Source organism: Salmo trutta, chromosome 5 (assembly GCF_901001165.1).
Source record: "Salmo trutta chromosome 5, fSalTru1.1, whole genome shotgun sequence".
Classification (NCBI taxonomy): domain Eukaryota; kingdom Metazoa; phylum Chordata; class Actinopteri; order Salmoniformes; family Salmonidae; genus Salmo; species Salmo trutta.
The window spans coordinates 67,236,782-67,257,639 of NC_042961.1; the positions used below are offsets into that span (position 1 = coordinate 67,236,782).

Consider the following 20,858-nt stretch of genomic DNA (forward strand, 5'->3'; position numbering starts at 1 on the left):
TTAACCCTGATAATCATGACTCTAACAGTAATGATAGTTTGTTGATATGCTGTGATCATCTGTACCCAGATCATCCAAAGAACCTTCCAGACTATTTCTCATGGAATTGTAAAGATTCCTCACTACGGAAGAAATTCTTCCATCTGGGTCAGGGGGAAATGGTAGGTTCAGGTTATCTTGGACAATCTTCTGGGTCAGGGGGAAGTGGTAGGTTCAGGTTATCTTGGACAATCTTCTGGGTCAGGGGGAAGTGGTAGGTTCAGGTTATCGTTATCTTGGACAATCTTCTGGGTCAGGGGGAAGTGGTAGGTTCAGGTTATCTTGGACAATCTTCTGGGAACACCTTGACAAGAACCTTGACACGACCATCTTTACCTTTGTGATGTTTGTTCAACATCTCTTCGAGTTTTCCCAAGGTTACTGGATTCACTGCATTCACTGCATTCTTATTTAAATTCGTGTTCCACTGCCAGTGTGCTTCGGCTATCCGCTTGTTCATATTCCTGTTGTAACAGCAGTAGGCTGTCCACAGGAGCTCTGGGATGTTCACTCGGTTGTTCAGCGTTTTGTTCTTACTGGGAACTGCTCCAGTCACCACATAGGCTTCTATCTTCCCTTTGTTACTAATACAGTCCGTCTTAAGCTTTCCTCTGACATTTTCCTCCATTTCTCTCCAGCTGCCCCCGTTGAATTTGACGTCCTGGGGAACGATGTTGGTCAGGGTAAAGGTGGACTTCTGAGTATCAAGGTCATGAGCATGTGAATTTGGGAAGAGGTGACCTCTGTTCACATAATGATAATCTAATGGGTTTCCATAGTCGTAGTTCCCAGCCTGGTGTTCGTAATGGACTCCTCCTATATTCTGCATTACAGGATTGTTTACCCCGTCGAGCTGCAGGAAACAACAGTCATACATTCACTCACAAGTTTTCTGTATTTTCTGGGGGGGGGGGGGGGGGGGGGTCACAATCAGGTCTCTATACCCTCCATAGTGGAAGTTCTATATTCTGTAACATAACTGTCTGTGATTTATAGCAGTAAACAAATACAAATGTTATGTTATATGACAAAACATTATTACTACCTGTGGCTCGATCTTCCAGGGATCATCTGGTCTGCGGTCTGTAGGAGGACCAGTGAAGGTGTAGGCTGAGAACACAGGGATCCTGTTGGTCGTGTCGTAGGGAGTTGCAAACCTGTAGATTGTGTTGAACAACTGGCAGATCGGCTTGTAGCGGTTCTGGTTCTTGACCGTCCCATCAACCAAAATACCTGGGATATTTGGAGTTGTCCCATCCAGGAAGAAATTCTGGCACTGTGGAACATCACTGAACTTCTCCACTACACGAGAGAGAGCAGGAGGAAGGAGAGAGAGAAGGAGGAGAGTAGAGAGATGATTCAATACCCCCATCATCACCTGAAGACTGTATACCACAGAGACAAAGATGAAGTTACAGAGACCAGTTGGTAGACTGGAGACTGCTGAGCTGAGTCAGGACAGACTGCTTTAAATAGTTATTACAGAGACCAGTTGGTAGACTGGAGACTGCTGAGCTGAGTCAGGACAGACTGATTTAAATAGTTATTACAGAGACCAGTTGGTAGACTGGAGACTGTTGAGCTGAGTCAGGACAGACTGCTTTAAATAGTTATTACAGAGACCAGTTGGTAGACTGGAGACTGCTGAGCTGAGTCAGGACAGACTGATTTAAATAGTTATTACAGAGACCAGTTGGTAGACTGGAGACTGCTGAGCTGAGTCAGGACAGACTGCTTTAAATAGTTATTTCAGAGACCAGTTGGTAGACTGGAGACTGTTGAGCTGAGTCAGGACAGACTGATTTAAATAGGTTTTCAGAGACTCCTCCTTCAAATGTCAATAGTGGAGGAGAGTTGAATTTGCTTAAAGTCCTCTCTGATTCCATGGAACTGATGTAACTATAGTCCTATTCCATGGAACTGATGTAACTATAGTCCTATTCCATGGAACTGATGGAACTATAGTCCTATTCCATGGAACTGATGTAACTATAGTCCTATTCCATGGAACTGATGTAACTATAGTCCTATTCCATGGAACTGATGTTACTATAGTCCTATTCCATGGAACTGATGGAACTTTAGGGGCCATATCTCGGGGCTTATCTGAGGGTGATTAGTCAACCAGCCATCATTATCGCAGGGCAATCAATCAATTAACTTTATATGTGTGTTGTATTGACCTGCTCCCTTAATAATACCTGAATAAAAATGTAGATTAAGTAGAACTCTGACATGTGTGATAAGTTTGTCTCTCCTCATTTGATTGTAAAGAAATTAACCAATACAGAGGAACAGAGAGAGAGAGTAGAACAGGATGAGACAGGGAGGAACAGAGAGAGAGTAGAACAGGGAGGAACAGAGAGAGAGAGTAGAACAGGATAAGACAGGGAGGAACAGAGAGAGAGAGTAGAACAGGATAAGACAGGGAGGAACAGAGAGAGTAGAACAGGATGAGACAGGGAGGAACAGAGAGAGAGAGTAGAACAGGATGAGACAGGGAGGAACAGAGAGAGAGAGTAGAACAGGATGAGACAGGGAGGAACAGAGAGAGTAGAACAGGATAAGACAGGGAGGAACAGAGAGAGAGAGTAGAACAGGATAAGACAGGGAGGAACAGAGAGAGAGAGTAGAACAGGATGAGACAGGGAGGAACAGAGAGAGAGTAGAACAGGATGAGACAGGGAGGAACAGAGAGAGTAGAACAGGATGAAGACAGGGAGGAACAGAGAGAGAGAGTGGAACAGGATGAGACAGGAGGAACAGAGAGAGAGAGTAGAACAAGGATGAGACAGGAGGAACAGAGAGAGAGAGTAGAACAGGATGAGACAGGGAGGAACAGAGAGAGTAGAACAGGGAGGAACAGAGAGAGAGAGAGTAGAACAGGATGAGACAGGGAGGAACAGAGAGAGAGAGAGTAGAACAGGATGAGACAGGGAGGAACAGAGAGAGAGAGTAGAACAGGATGAGACAGGGAGGAACAGAGAGAGAGTAGAACAGGATGAGACAGGGAGGAACAGAGAGAGAGAGTAGAACAGGGAGGAACAGAGAGAGAGAGTAGAACAGGATCAGACAGGGAGGAACAGAGAGAGAGAGTAGAACAGGATGAGACAGGGAGGAACAGAGAGAGAGAGAGTAGAACAGGATGAGACAGGGAGGAACAGAGAGAGAGAGTAGAACAGGATGAGACAGGGAGGAACAGAGAGAGAGAGTAGAACATGATGAGACAGGGAGGAACAGAGAGAGAGAGTAGAACAGGATGAGGCAGGGAGGAACAGAGAGAGAGAGTAGAACAGGATGAGACAGGGAGGAACAGAGAGAGTAGAACAGGGAGGAACAGAGAGAGAGAGAGTAGAACAGGATGAGACAGGGAGGAACAGAGAGAGAGAGTAGAACAGGATGAGACAGGGAGGAACAGAGAGAGTAGAACAGGATGAGACAGGAGGAACAGAGAGAGAGAGTAGAACAGGATGAGACAGGGAGGAACAGAGAGAGAGAGTAGAACAGGATGAGACAGGGAGGAACAGAGAGAGAGTAGAACAGGACGAGACAGGGAGGAACAGAGAGAGAGAGAGTAGAACAGGGTGAGAACAGGGAGGAACAGAGAGAGAGAGTAGAACAGGATGAGAATGCGACAGGAGGAACAGAGAGAGAGTAGAACAGGACGAGACAGGGAGGAACAGAGGAGAGAGTAGAACAGGATGAGACAGGGAGGAACAGAGAGAGAGAGTAGAGGGAGGAACAGAGAGAGAGAGAGTAGAACAGGATGAGACAGGGAGGGAACAGAGAGAGAGAGTAGAACATGATGAGACAGGGAGGAACAGAGAGAGAGTAGAACAGGACGAGACAGGGAGGAACAGAGAGAGAGAGTAGAACAGGATGAGACAGGGAGGAACAGAGAGAGAGAGTAGAACAGGATGAGACAGGGAGGAACAGAGAGAGAGTAGAACAGGACGAGACAGGGAGGAACAAGAGAGAGAGTTAGCAACAGGATGAGACAGGGAGGAACAGAGAGAGAGATTAGAACAGGATGAGACAGGGAGGAACCAGACGAGAGAGAGCGTAGAACAGGATGAGACAGGAAGGAACAGAGAGAGTGAGTAGAACAGGATGAGGACAGGGAAGGAACAGAGAGAGAGAGTAGAACCGGATGAGACAGGAGGAACAGAGAGAGAGTAGAACAGGCTGAGCCAGGGAGAGGAACAGAGAGAGAGAGTTAGAACAGGATGAGACAGGGAGGAACAGAGAGAGAGAGAGTAGAACAGGATGAGACAGGGAGGAACAGAGAGAGAGAGTAGAACATGATGAGACAGGGAGGAACAGAGAGAGTAGAACATGATGAGACAGGGAGGAACAGAGAGAGAGAGTAGAACAGGATGACTGAGACAGGGAGGAACAGAGACAGTAGAACAGGATGAGACAGGGAGGACCAGAGAGAGAGGAGAGTGGAACAGACGAGACAGGGAGGAAACAGAGAGAGAGAGAGTAGAACAGGATGAGACAGGGAGGAACCAGAGGAGAGAGAGTAGAACAGGATGAGACAGGGAGGAACAGAGAGAGAGTAGAACAGGATGAGACAGGGAAGAACAGAGAGAGAGAGTAGAACAGGATGAGACAGGAGGAACAGATAGAGAGTAGAACAGGGAGGAACAGAGAGAGAGAGTAGAACAGGATGAGACAGGGAGGAACAGAGAGAGAGAGTAGAACAGGATGAGACAGGGAGGAACAGATAGAGAGTAGAACAGGGAGGAACAGAGAGAGAGAGTAGAACAGGATGAGACAGGGAGGAACAGAGAGAGTAGAACAGGATGAGACAGGGAGGAACAGAGAGAGAGAGTAGAACAGGGAGGAACAGAGAGAGTAGAACAGGATGAGACAGGGAGGAACAGAGAGAGAGAGTAGAACAGGATGAGACAGGCGAAGATGAACAGAGAGAGAGAGTAGAACAGGATGAGACCAGGGATGGAACCAGGGAGATAGTAGAACAGGATGAGACAGGGAGGAACAGAGAGAGAGAGAGAGTAGAACAGGATGAGACAGGGAGGAACAGAGAGAGAGAGTAGAACAGGATGAGACAGGGAGGAACAGAGAGAGAGAGTAGAACAGGATGAGACAGGGAGGAACAGGGAGATAGTAGAACAGGATGAGACAGGGAGGAACAGAGAGAGAGAGTAGAACAGGATGAGACAGGGAGGAACAGAGAGAGAGAGTAGAACAGGATGAGACAGGGAGGAACAGAGAGAGAGAGTAGAACAGGATGAGACAGGGAGGAACAGAGAGAGAGAGAGTAGAACAGGATGAGACAGGGAGGAACAGAGAGAGAGAGTAGAACAGGGAGGAACAGAGAGAGAGAGAGTAGAACAGGATGAGACAGGGAGGAACAGAGAGAGAAGAACAGGATGAGACAGGGAGGAACAGAGAGAGAGAGTAGAACAGGATGAGACAGGGAGGAACAGAGAGAGAGAGTGGAACAGGATGAGACAGGGAGGAACAGAGAGAGAGAGTAGAACAGGATGAGACAGGGAGGAACAGAGAGAGAGAGTGGAACAGGATGAGACAGGGAGGAACAGAGAGAGAGAGTAGAACAGGGAGGAACAGAGAGAGAGAGAGAGAACAGGATGAGACAGGGAGGAACAGAGATAGAGAGAGTAGAACAGGATGAGACAGGGAGGAACAGAGAGAGTAGAACAGGATGAGACAGGGAGGAACAGAGAGAGAGAGTGGAACAGGATGAGACAGGGAGGAACAGAGAGAGAGAGAGTAGAACAGGATGAGACAGGGAGGAACAGAGAGAGTAGAACAGGGAGGAACAGAGAGAGTAGAACAGGGAGGAACAGAGAGAGAGAGTAGAACAGGATGAGACAGGGAGGAACAGAGAGAGTAGAACAGGATGAGACAGGGAGGAACAGAGAGAGTACAACAGGATGAGAGGGAGGGAGGAACAGAGAGAGAGTAGAACAGGGAGGAACAGAGAGAGAGAGTAGAACAGGATGAGACAGGGAGGAACAGAGAGAGAGAGTAGAACAGGATGAGACAGGGAGGAACAGAGAGAGAGAGTAGAACAGGATGAGACAGGGAGGAACAGAGAGAGAGAGTAGAACAGGACGAGACAGGGAGGAACAGAGAGAGAGAGTAGAAACAGGCGAGACAGGGGGAGAGCAGAGAGAGAGTAGAACAGGATGAGACAGGGAGGAACAGAGAGAGAGAGTAGAACAGGATGAGACAGGGAGGAGGACAGAGAGAGAGAGAGTAGAACAGGATGAGACAGGGAGGAACAGAGAGAGAGAGAGTAGAACAGGATGAGACAGGGAGGAACAGAGAGAGAGAGTAGAACAGGATGAGACAGGGAGGAACAGAGAGAGTAGAACAGGGAGGAACAGAGAGAGAGAGAGTAGAACAGGATGAGACAGGGAGGAACAGAGAGAGTAGAACAGGATGAGACAGGGAGGAACAGAGAGAGAGTAGAACAGGATGAGACAGGGAGGAACAGAGAGAGAGAGTAGAACAGGATGAGACAGGGAGGAACAGAGAGAGAGAGTAGAACAGGATGAGACAGGGAGGAACAGAGAGAGAGTAGAACAGGATGAGACAGGGAGGAACAGAGAGAGAGAGTAGAACAGGATGAGACAGGGAGGAACAGAGAGAGAGAGTAGAACAGGATAAGACAGGGAGGAACAGAGAGAGTAGAACAGGATGAGACAGGGAGGAACAGAGAGAGAGAGTAGAACAGGGAGGAACAGAGAGAGAGAGTAGAACAGGACGAGACAGGGAGGAACAGAGAGAGAGAGTAGAACAGGATGAGACAGGGAGGAACAGAGAGAGAGTAGAACAGGAGGAACAGAGAGAGTAGAACAGGATAAGACAGGGAGGAACAGAGAGAGAGAGTAGAACAGGACGAGACAGGGAGGAACAGAGAGAGAGAGTAGAACAGGATGAGACAGGGAGGAACAGAGAGAGTAGAACAGGATGAGACAGGGAGGAACAGAGAGAGAGAGTAGAACAGGATGAGACAGGGAGGAACAGAGAGAGAGTAGAACAGGGAGGAACAGAGAGAGTAGAACAGGATAAGACAGGGAGGAACAGAGAGAGAGAGTAGAACAGGACGAGACAGGGAGGAACAGAGAGAGAGAGTAGAACAGGATGAGACAGGGAGGAACAGAGAGAGTAGAACAGGACGAGACAGGGAGGAACAGAGAGAGAGAGTAGAACAGGATGAGACAGGGAGGAACAGAGAGAGTAGAACAGGATGAGACAGGGAGGAACAGAGAGAGAGAGAGTAGAACAGGATGAGACAGGGAGGAACAGAGAGAGTAGAACAGGATGTGACAGGGAGGAATATTTAGTTTTTTTATAACTGATAAGCCATTACCAACTTTTTGAAGGCCTATTAGTTAAACAACATGTTTCATCGTTTGACTAGTTGATGTCCCAGGGACAGTAATTCAGAACATATGTCGGTGCTAAAGGTCTAGATGATAAGATTACAAGTGAAAGGGGTTCTGGGATAGTTTCCTTTAGAAGGTGTCTATTCCACTTAACGGGACCCTGTACCACCTGATGTGTCTCCAGTATAATTATATTATGCGCCTGGTTTATCAAGGCTTCCTGCCCAAAATGCAGTAATCTCCAATGATAAAGGGAGGGTGGTACATATAGGCATAGTAGTAGTGAATATATAGCATTACTAGGACTGAATCAGATGGAGAATGTTCAGGACTGAATCAGATGGAGAATGTTCAGGACTGAATCAGATGGAGAATGTTTAGGACTGAATCAGATGGAGAATGTTCAGGACTGATTCAGATGGAGAATGTACAGGACTGATTCAGATGGAGAATGTTCAGGACTGATTCAGATGGAGAATGTTCAGGACTGAATCAGATGGAGAATGTTCAGGACTGTTTCAGATGGAGAATGTTCAGGACTGATTCAGATGGAGAATGTTTAGGACTGAATCAGATGGAGAATGTTCAGGACTGATTCAGATGGAGAATGTTTAGGACTGAATCAGATGGAGAATGTTCAGGACTGATTCAGATGGAGAATGTTCAGGACTGATTCAGATGGAGAATGTTCAGGACTGATTCAGATGGAGAATGTTCAGGACTGATTCAGATGGAGAATGTTTAGGACTGAATCAGATGGAGAATGTTCAGGACTGATTCAGATGGAGAATGTTTAGGACTGATTCAGATGGAGAATGTTCAGGACTGAATCAGATGGAGAATGTTCAGGACTGATTCAGATGGAGAATGTTCAGGACTGAATCAGATGGAGAATGTTCAGGACTGTTTCAGATGGAGAATGTTCAGGACTGTTTCAGATGGAGAATGTTCAGGACTGAATCAGATGGAGAATGTTCAGGACTGATTCAGATGGAGAATGTTCAGGACTGAATCAGATGGAGAATGTTCAGGACTGATTCAGATGCAGCATGGTGAACTCTAACTACATGTTGATTTTCTCTTCCAGGACTGATGGAATGTCCCCTAAGTTTCTGATGAGTTTAACAATGGTTCTGTATCTCTCCCTTTGAAATGCTTCCTGCAGCAGGTGCCTTGGGAGAGCAGTTAATGAGACTCTTCAGTTCCATTAAGTATAAAGGTACCCAGCTCCTAATTAAATAAGGTCTGGACATTTGTTTGTTTTTGTCCTACGTTTTATCACACAAACCAACACACACACAACCCACCTGTTATATGTGATAGTGGTGTTAGTACCATGTCTGATTTATTATGAGGGGTTTTTCTATTTGGGTTTAGTAGGTCCTTCACCGTTAAAAACGATTCACCTTAAAGGGCCCACATTATATCTACTGAAGTGTCCATTGCCAGATTTTGTTTGAACACGTGAGTTCTCCTGTACTGAAACACCCAATGTAACCCTGGTACAGAGAATGTTTGACTTGATTTAAATCAATGAGTGTGAAGTACAGGGAAAGAAAACGGGATGAACAGATTAACTTAATGGTGTTGGATGACCTCTGACCTCTGCCCTGACTTTCCGGTGAGATCTGATCACCCACACTAGAAAGATCAGTGAAATGTGAATTTAATAAACGCTGGTATTTATGAAGTGTATGGATGTTGATACCAATCTCACCAGATTTGATTTTGACCTTGTTTTTCTCTGTTCCCATTGTAACTGATCTATAGCTCTAATTCTGATTGGGACAGGTGAGAAGGAGACAGAGCCCCTGATCTGTGAAAAAAGCACAAAGGGAGGAGGAGAAACTCACTAAAGAAATGCATGAGTGACGTGAGGGAAACCTGTCTCTAGTCTAATTCACTATTCCTTGTATTCCCAAATGTATACATGTATTTCCTTAGTGAGTTATCAAGGGTTGTCATTCTAATTGTATTTGTTATTCTGATTAGTTGATTTCTATTTAACCAGCAGTATTATATTGTTTTGGTGTGAGATGTGTCCAAATCTGTGTGTAAGGTCTAATTTGTCAAGAACACAAAGCAGGAAAGCAAGTACCAACTCTTTGTCAAGCCTACCCCTCCCCTGGGGCTCTTTTGTAAATATGCTAAATGGTTTGGTTCACATGCCGGCCTGTTAAATAAAATACTATATGTTGGTAATGGTAGACAGTTACTCCAAATGGATTGAAGCCATCCCCACATCAAATGAGGAAGTAAGGACTGTGGCTAAATTGCCTGTTATAAGACATTGTTCCACGATGTACCACAAAGTCTAGATATTGATAGGGGGACACACTTCACCTCAAAGATAATGAAAGAACTGTGTGACATGATGCAAACTAAGAGGAATTTGCATTTACCGTTTACCAGATAGTTCTGGACCTGTAGAATGCTACAATGACGTTTAGAAACATTAACTGGCAAAAATATGTGCTCAACCAGGACTCACCAGGGTGGATGTGCTACCCATAGATATGTGCTCAACCAGGACTCACCTGGGTGGATGTGCTACCCATAGATATGTGCTCAACCAGGACTTAACTGGGTGGATGCTGTACCAATAGATATGTGCTCAACCAGGACTTACCTGGGTGGATGCTCTACGCATTCCCTTGTATTCAATGCGTTCCACCTCAGTTAGAAAAACTGGCCTCAGTCCACACGAGGTACTGATGGTCCATCCCATAATGACCCCTGCACCACCACCAGCAGCAGTCCCTGATCTGCATCTGTTGGATGAAGCTATGATGAAGTACTGTAGAGCTCTGACTAACTGCATTCCAGCTGTTCACTCACAGGTCTCTGCTGCCCAATCTCCCACAGATGACCGTCCCCATCACCATCTCCAGCCTGGAGATTGGGTATTGGTTAGGAGGCAGGACAGACGTAAAGAACCTTTGAAACCCAGGTGGACAGAACCAGATCAGACCGTCGTCACCACCCCAATGGTGGTAAAGTGCTGATGGAAAGACACCTGGATCCAAGCCTACAACTGTAAGCAAGTAGCAGAGCTGGAGGAAGATGTTACTCCTGTTACTACTACAACCCAGTAGGGGCTCTCTGCTGACCCTGGGACCTCCTACAACCCAGTAGGGGCTCTCTGCTGACCCTGGGACCTCCTACAACCCAGTAGGGGCTCTCTGCTTACCCTGGGACCTCCTACAACCCAGTAGGGGCTCTCTGCTCCAACGAGGTTCGCTGACCTGAAGAGAAGAAAACAAGGACACTTTCTAACAATTATCTAGCAATGTCTCTGTACTACAGAATGTATCAGATTATCTGGTAATGTCTCTGTACTACAGAATGTATCAGATTATCTAGCAATGTCTCTGTACTACAGAATGTATCAGATTATCTAGCAATGTCTCTGTACTACAGAATGTATCAGATTATCTGGTAATGTCTCTGTACTACAGAATGTATCAGATTATCTAGTAATGTCTCTGTACTACAGAATGTATCAGATTATCTGGTAATGTCTCTGTACTACAGAATGTATCAGATTATCTAGTAATGTCTCTGTACTACAGAATGTATCAGATTATCTAGTAATGTCTCTGTACTACAGAATGTATCAGATTATCTAGTAACGTCTCTGTACTACAGAATGTATCAGATTATCTAGTAATGTCTCTGTACTACAGAATGTATCAGATTATCTGGTAATGTCTCTGTACTACAGAATGTATCAGATTATCTAGCAATGTCTCTGTACTACAGAATGTATCAGATTATCTAGTAATGTCTCTGTACTACAGAATGTATCAGATTATCTAGTAATGTCTCTGTACTACAGAATGTATCAGATTATCTAGTAACGTCTCTGTACTACAGAATGTATCAGATTATCTAGTAATGTCTCTGTACTACAGAATGTATCAGATTATCTAGTAATGTCTCTGTACTACAGAATGTATCAGATTATCTAGTAATGTCTCTGTACTACAGAATGTATCAGATTATCTAGTAATGTCTCTGTACTACAGAATGTATCAGATTATCTAGTAACGTCTCTGTACTACAGAATGTATCAGATTATCTAGTAACGTCTCTGTACTACAGAATGTATCAGATTATCTAGTAATGTCTCTGTACTACAGAATGTATCAGATTATCTAGTAATGTCTCTGTACTACAGAATGTATCAGATTATCTAGTAATGTCTCTGTACTACAGAATGTATCAGATTATCTAGTAATGTCTCTGTTCTACAGAATGTTTCAGATTATCTAGTAATGTCTCTGTACTACAGAATGTATCAGATTATCTAGTAATGTCTCTGTACTACAGAATGTATCAGATTATCTAGTAATGTCTCTGTACTACAGAATGTATCAGATTATCTAGTAATGTCTCTGTACTACAGAATGTATCAGATTATCTAGTAATGTCTCTGTACTACAGAATGTATCAGATTATCTAGTAATGTCTCTGTACTACAGAATGTATCAGATTATCTAGTAATGTCTCTGTACTACAGAATGTATCAGATTATCTAGTAATGTCTCTGTACTACAGAATGTATCAGATTATCTAGCAATGTCTCTGTACTACAGAATGTATCAGATTATCTAGTAATGTCTCTGTACTACAGAATGTATCAGATTATCTAGTAACGTCTCTGTACTACAGAATGTATCAGATTATCTAGTAATGTCTCTGTACTACAGAATGTATCAGATTATCTAGTAATGTCTCTGTACTACAGAATGTATCAGATTATCTAGTAATGTCTCTGTACTACAGAATGTATCAGATTATCTAGTAATGTCTCTGTACTACAGAATGTATCAGATTATCTAGTAACGTCTCTGTACTACAGAATGTATCAGATTATCTAGTAATGTCTCTGTACTACAGAATGTATCAGATTATCTAGTAATGTCTCTGTACTACAGAATGTATCAGATTATCTAGTAATGTCTCTGTACTACAGAATGTATCAGATTATCTAGTAATGTCTCTGTACTACAGAATGTATCAGATTATCTAGTAATGTCTCTGTTCTACAGAATGTATCAGATTATCTAGTAATGTCTCTGTACTACAGAATGTATCAGATTATCTAGTAATGTCTCTGTACTACAGAATGTATCAGATTATCTAGTAATGTCTCTGTACTACAGAATGTATCAGATTATCTAGTAATGTCTCTGTACTACAGAATGTATCAGATTATCTAGTAATGTCTCTGTACTACAGAATGTATCAGATTATCTAGTAACGTCTCTGTACTACAGAATGTATCAGATTATCTAGTAACGTCTCTGTACTACAGAATGTATCAGATTATCTAGTAATGTCTCTGTACTACAGAATGTATCAGATTATCTAGTAATGTCTCTGTACTACAGAATGTATCAGATTATCTAGTAATGTCTCTGTTCTACAGAATGTATCAGATTATCTAGTAATGTCTCTGTACTACAGAATGTATCAGATTATCTAGTAATGTCTCTGTACTACAGAATGTATCAGATTATCTAGTAATGTCTCTGTACTACAGAATGTATCAGATTATCTAGTAATGTCTATGTACTACAGAATGTATCAGATTATCTAGTAATGTCTCTGTACTACAGAATGTATCAGATTATCTAGTAATGTCTCTGTACTACAGAATGTATCAGATTATCTAGTAATGTCTCTGTACTACAGAATGTATCAGATTATCTAGTAATGTCTCTGTACTACAGAATGTATCAGATTATCTAGTAATGTCTCTGTTCTACAGAATGTATCAGATTATCTAGTAATGTCTCAGTACTACAGAATGTATCAGATTATCTAGTAATGTCTCTGTACTACAGAATGTATCAGATTATCTAGTAATGTCTCTGTACTACAGAATGTATCAGATTATCTAGTAACGTCTCTGTACTACAGAATGTATTAGATTATCTGGTAATGTCTCTGTACTACAGAATGTATCAGATTATCTAGTAACGTCTCTGTACTACAGAATGTATCAGATTATCTAGTAATGTCTCTGTACTACAGAATGTATCAGATTATCTAGTAATGTCTCTGTACTACAGAATGTATCAGATTATCTAGTAACGTCTCTGTACTACAGAATGTATCAGATTATCTAGTAATGTCTATGTACTACAGAATGTATCAGATTATCTAGTAATGTCTCTGTACTACAGAATGTATCAGATTATCTAGTAATGTCTCTGTACTACAGAATGTATCAGAATATCTAGCAATGTCTCTGTACTACAGAATGTATCAGATTATCTAGTAATGTCTCTGTACTACAGAATGTATCAGATTATCTAGTAATGTCTCTGTACTACAGAATGTATCAGATTATCTAGTAATGTCTCTGTACTACAGAATGTATCAGATTATCTAGTAATGTCTCTGTTCTACAGAATGTATCAGATTATCTAGTAATGTCTCAGTACTACAGAATGTATCAGATTATCTAGTAATGTCTCTGTACTACAGAATGTATCAGATTATCTAGTAATGTCTCTGTACTACAGAATGTATCAGATTATCTAGTAACGTCTCTGTACTACAGAATGTATTAGATTATCTGGTAATGTCTCTGTACTACAGAATGTATCAGATTATCTAGTAACGTCTCTGTACTACAGAATGTATCAGATTATCTAGTAATGTCTCTGTACTACAGAATGTATCAGATTATCTAGTAATGTCTCTGTTCTACAGAATGTATCAGATTATCTAGTAATGTCTCAGTACTACAGAATGTATCAGATTATCTAGTAATGTCTCTGTACTACAGAATGTATCAGATTATCTAGTAATGTCTCTGTACTACAGAATGTATCAGATTATCTAGTAACGTCTCTGTACTACAGAATGTATTAAATTATCTGGTAATGTCTCTGTACTACAGAATGTATCAGATTATCTAGTAACGTCTCTGTACTACAGAATGTATCAGATTATCTAGTAATGTCTCTGTACTACAGAATGTATCAGATTATCTAGTAATGTCTCTGTACTACAGAATGTATCAGATTATCTAGTAATGTCTCTGTACTACAGAATGTATCAGATTATCTAGTAATGTCTCTGTACTACAGAATGTATCAGATTGATGAGGTTGTAGATTGTTACCAGACAGGGCTGAGACTATGACATCATATTGTTGAGGTTGTAGATTGTTACCAGACGGTGCTGAGACTATGACATCATATTGTTGAGGTTGTAGGTTGTTACCAGACAGGGCTGACACTATGACATCATATTGTTGAGGTTGTAGATTGTTACCAGACGGTGCTGAGACTATGACATCATATTGTTGAGGTTGTAGATTGTTACCAGACGGTGCTGAGAGTATGACGTCAGATTGTTGAGATTGTAGATTGTTACCAGACGGTGCTGAGACTATACCATTACTAGCTATACCCCTTGATGTTAATGAAATATTTATGTGGACCAAAGCAGGAAACCTTACAGACAGAGAGGTTAATTGGATGGAGGATAAGGTGTTTTACATTCAAAGATTTTATTTGAATAATCCCACCTCTCTGCCCAAGATAACCCAGAACCCCCAAAATCACAATTTCTCTCAGTTGTATAGGAGGACTATTGTAGCTGGCCCTGCAAAGTTTTTTCTCTGAATTAATTCCCAATGATGGCATGACAACTGTGCTTGATTCCATTAGAGAACTAGCCAATGAAGTAGAACGAATGGGGGATGCTCCTGCTATTGAAGAATGAATTGCTGAACTCATGGCTATAATTACCATGGTTTTACAAAGTTGATTGGCTTTGGATATTCTCCGGGGGGGGGGGGGGGGATGTTGTACAGATGTTGTACTTACATTCTGGATTCATCCATTGGGGTTGCTGAGTCTGTTGCCACTATCAAACAGGTGGTTGCTACTGTAAACAATTGATATAATGAGTGGGGTTGGCATCTGTTTTCATGGGTGAAAAATAGTCTGGGGAACATTGGAACTCTCATGTTGCAAAGTCTCCTAGCCCAGGATGGAATCCATGTGACATCATTCTGGCTGTTCTCATGCCTGACAACCTTGGTGAGGAGATTGTGGTCTGTTCTTATGACTGACGAACTTGGTGAGGAGATTGTGGTCTGTTCTCATGCCTGACGAACTTGGTGAGGAGATTGTGGTCTGTTCTCATGCCTGACGAACTTGGTGAGGTGATGTAAAACAGCAGTATCTCCTCCCCACCAGATGGTCATGTGACCACAGAAATTTCTCCTCATCACCAGATGGTCATGTGACCACAGCAGTATCTCCTCATCACCAGATGGTCATGTGACCACAGCAGTATCTCCTCATCACCAGATGGTCATGTGACCACAGCAGTATCTCCTCCCCACCAGATGGTCATGTGACCACAGCAGTATCTCCTCATCACCAGATGGTCATGTGACCACAGCAGTATCTCCTCCCCACAAGATTGACATGTGACCACAGCAGTATCTCCTCCCCACCTGATGATCATGTGACCACAGAAGTATCTCCTCATCACCAGATGGTCATGTGACCACAGACTCAACTTGAATGACCTGACAGATCTCCACAGTTCACCCCTTTATTGTGGATCCATATTGTCCTATTGGAGACGATAGTTCCTACTGATATTGTCCTATTGGAGACGATAGTACCTACTGATATTGTCCTATTGGAGACGATAGTGTCTACTGATATTGTCCTTTTGGAGACGATAGTGCCTACTGATATTGTCCTTTTGGAGACGATAGTGCCTACTGATATTGTCCTATTGGAGACGATAGTGTCTACTGATATTGTCCTTTTGGAGACGATAGTGCCTACTGATATTGTCCTTTTGGAGACGATAGTGCCTACTGATATTGTCCTATTGGAGACGATAGTGCCTACTGATATTGTCCTTTTGGAGACGATAGTGCCTACTGATATTGTCCTATTGGAGACGATAGTGCCTACTGATATTGTCCTATTGGAGACGATAGTGCCTACTGATATTGTCCTTTTGGAGACGATAGTGTCTACTGATATTGTCCTTTTGGAGACGATAGTGCCTACTGATATTGTCCTTTTGGAGACGATAGTGCCTACTGATATTGTCCTATTGGAGACGATCCCTATGAATCTCCCTACTCCCTGGATTGTTATTATTACATGGCCTTTTAGTAGTTGCATTGAGGCCACCCCTTTCTGTGTAAAATGCAAATTTCCCAGAAACCAGAAGGTTTTCAGTTCTGTCTGACCACATCTCAGATGTGTCATGTTTGATGATGCCTATGGTTTCCATGGCACCAAAGGGGGAATTGTGGTGGCAGAATGTGGTGTGAGCTGTTGTAACTTCTTAAGGAATATGTTCTGTGTTGGACTTTTAGGTTCTTGATAACACCTTCTTATCTAAGAGAGTACATCAGGTTCTATCTGTTATTTCACTGTTACCATAGAGATTCTATTATATGTTCTAAATGTAATTCTATCACTGTTACCATGGAGATACTATTATATGTTCTGAATGTAATTCTATCACTGTTACCATAGAGATTCTATTATATGTTCTGAATGTAATTCTATCACTGTTACCATGGAGATACTATTATATGTTCTAAATGTAATTCTATCACTGTTACCATAGAGATACTATTATATGTTCTGAATGTAATTCTATCACTGTTACCATGGAGATACAATTATATGTTCTGAATGTAATTCTATCACTGTTACCATAGAGATACTATTATATGTTCTGAATGTAATTATATCACTGTTACCATAGAGATACTATTATATGTTCTGAATGTAATTCTATCACTGTTACCATAGAGATACTATTATATGTTCTGAATGTAATTCTATCACTGTTACCATAGAGATACTGTTATATGTTCTGAATGTAATTATATCACTGTTACCATAGAGATACTATTATATGTTCTGAATGTAATTCTATCACTGTTACCATAGAGATACTGTTATATGTTCTGAATGTAATTATATCACTGTTACCATAGAGATACTATTATATGTTCTGAATGTAATTCTATCACTGTTACCATAGAGATACTATTATATGTTCTGAATGTAATTCTATCACTGTTACCATAGAGATACTATTATATGTTCTGAATGTAATTCTATCACTGTTACCATAGAGATACTATTATATGTTCTGAATGTAATTCTATCACTGTTACCATAGAGATACTATTATATGTTGTGAATGTAATTCTATCACTGTTACCATGGAGATACTATTATATGTTCTGAATGTAATTCTATCACTGTTACCATAGAGATACTATTATATGTTCTGAATGTAATTCTATCACTGTTACCATAGAGATACTGTTATATGTTCTGAATGTAATTATATCACTGTTACCATAGAGATACTATTATATGTTCTGAATGTAATTCTATCACTGTTACCATAGAGATACTGTTATATGTTCTGAATGTAATTATATCACTGTTACCATAGAGATACTATTATATGTTCTGAATGTAATTCTATCACTGTTACCATAGAGATACTATTATATGTTCTGAATGTAATTCTATCACTGTTACCATAGAGATACTATTATATGTTCTGAATGTAATTCTATCACTGTTACCATAGAGATACTATTATATGTTCTGAATGTAATTCTATCACTGTTACCATAGAGATACTATTATATGTTGTGAATGTAATTCTATCACTGTTACCATGGAGATACTATTATATGTTCTGAATGTAATTCTATCACTGTTACCATAGAGATACTATTATATGTTCTGAATGTAATTCTATCACTGTTACCATAGAGATACTGTTATATGTTCTGAATGTAATTATATCACTGTTACCATAGAGATACTATTATATGTTCTGAATGTAATTCTATCACTGTTACCATAGAGATACTATTATATGTTCTGAATGTAATTCTATCACTGTTACCATAGAGATACTATTATATGTTCTGAATGTAATTCTATCACTGTTACCATAGAGATACTATTATATGTTCTGAATGTAATTCTATCACTGTTACCATAGAGATACTATTATATGTTCTGAATGTAATTCTATCACTGTTACCATAGAGATACTATTATATGTTCTGAATGTAATTCTATCACTGTTACCATAGAGATACTATTATATGTTCTGAATGTAATTCTATCACTGTATGTATCCATCTTCTTCCCATCTGAAGGAATAAAACAACTGTAATGATTTAAGTGTTTGAGAGTTTAAAGGTTTGTCTGTATGGTGTTTAAATGGAGCCACAGGTAATGTACACACACTAATCACAAGCCCTGTCAGAGAGAAGTTAAACTAAAATACTTTTAACAATGTATTTTGGTCACATTAGATGTTGAGAGTCTATATACCAGCATTCCCCACACGAGGGCTGGCAGCCCTGGCTCATTATATGAGAGAACGAGAAACTAACAAATACCCACCAACAAACTTTATTCTAGAGTTGGCTGAATATGTTTTGACATATAACTATTTCAGGTTTGATGATAAATTCTACCTCCAAACTAATGGGACGTTGAAGGTCCTAATGTGCTCCAAGCACATAACCTTTATGTGGGTCACTTTTGACAAACATCTTGTTAACAATGAAAATTAAAATCTTTTTTTTTATTAAACCCTGAAGTTGTATCGATATATTGAGAACATGTTTTACTATAATACAGGGAGACAGATTCCACCCTGAGACAATACTATATTACAGGGAGACAGATTCCACCCTGAGACAATACTATATTACAGGGAGACAGATTCCACCCTGAGACAATACTATATTACAGGGAGACAGATTCCACCCTGAGACAATACTATATTACAGGGAGACAGATTCCACCCTGAGACAATACTATATTACAGAGAGACAGATTCCACCCTGAGACAATACTATATTACAGAGAGACAGATTCCACCCTGAGACAATACTATATTACAGAGAGACAGATTCCACCCTGAGACAATACTATATTACAGAGAGACAGATTCCACCCTGAGACATTACTATATTACAGAGAGACAGATTCCACCCTGAGACATTACTATATTACAGAGAGACAGATTCCACCCTGAGACAATACTATATTACAGAGAGACAGATTCCACCCTGAGACATTACTATATTACAGGGAGACAGATTCCACCCTGAGACAATACTATATTACAGAGAGACAGATTCCACCCTGAGACAATACTATATTACAGAGAGACAGATTCCACCCTGAGACAATACTATATTATAGAGAGACAGATTCCACCCTGAGACAATACTATATTACAGAGAGACAGATTCCACCCTGAGACAATACTATATTACAGGGAGACAGATTCCACCCTGAGACATTACTATATTACAGAGAGACAGATTCCAATAGGTTTCTAAGGTAAATCTACTCTCCACAATGTGTGGATGAAGCTGTTAATGTGGCATTGAAAACACGAGATGAACTGATACAAAAAGAGCCACTGGAGCTAAAGAACTCTGTAATGTTCACCACCACAGAGACTTTGAACTCGCACAAAGTGGGAGATGCTGTCAAGAACCATCGTCATGTTTTATCATCGGACCCAGCTCTGATAGCTGAATATAACAACCCATCACTTATTATCTACAGGAGAGGTCGCCATTTACGTGACAAATTGGTCCATGCCAAACTGCCAGACGCAAAAGAAAACGAGCCAGGCTCTTTACAACCTCTTCTGAATGGCAGCTATAAATGCAGATGCTGAGCTCAGTACAACAATATGATGAAGTGTGAATGTTTCTACCACCCAAATACAGGAAAACAGGTCCAAATAAATGACATCATTACCTGGTCCACCACCCATGTTATCTACATTATTACATGTCCATGTGGGCTGTGTTATGTAGGTAAAACCTCTCGTTATCTCAGAGAATTAGTGAACATAAAAGTGAAATCAGGAGTAAAGACAGGGATTATCCAGTCGCAGTACATTGTAATGACCTAAAACATGACATTTCTACCTTTAGGTTGTGAGACATAGAGAAAGTCAAGATATCAGACAGGGGAGGTGATATAACACTGAGCTAATGAGAATGTTTGGGGATTTTCACCCTCCAGACATTATTCCCTAAAGGTCTTAATGATGAAATGTCCATGCATGTTATGTTGTAAATGTGAACATGAATTAATGCCTCCACTTCAGACTACTCTGACGTTTTTTCTTGAACGGAACCCAATGATTTATGAAAACTTACTTGAACAGACGTGTTCAGGGCCAGCCCTCCCATTAGACCGTCGCCTATGGCAGCACTTGTCTGCCGCCCTCCGGTGCCCTTGTTCGGTCACTACACCGCATGCTGCGCCCAGCCACCAGCTCATAGTGTTGCTACAGTCCCCCCCACCCCATTCCCCCTTCTCCCGAAGTTCCTACCACTATCCTTGGTATCTA

General features: G+C 41.3%; 1 protein-coding gene across 1 annotated transcript; it reads right to left on the minus strand.

Moving 5' to 3' along the window:
* Positions 1 to 316: 316 nt before the first annotated feature.
* Positions 317 to 1,546, minus strand: LOC115195021 (endonuclease domain-containing 1 protein-like). Its single transcript, XM_029754922.1, has 2 exons — positions 1,085 to 1,546; positions 317 to 892 (listed from the first exon to the last, which is right to left on the minus strand). The coding sequence occupies exons 1-2, from the start codon at positions 1,412 to 1,414 to the stop codon at positions 317 to 319; spliced, it is 906 nt and encodes a 301-aa protein (XP_029610782.1). The 5' UTR covers positions 1,415 to 1,546.
* Positions 1,547 to 20,858: the final 19,312 nt, after the last annotated feature.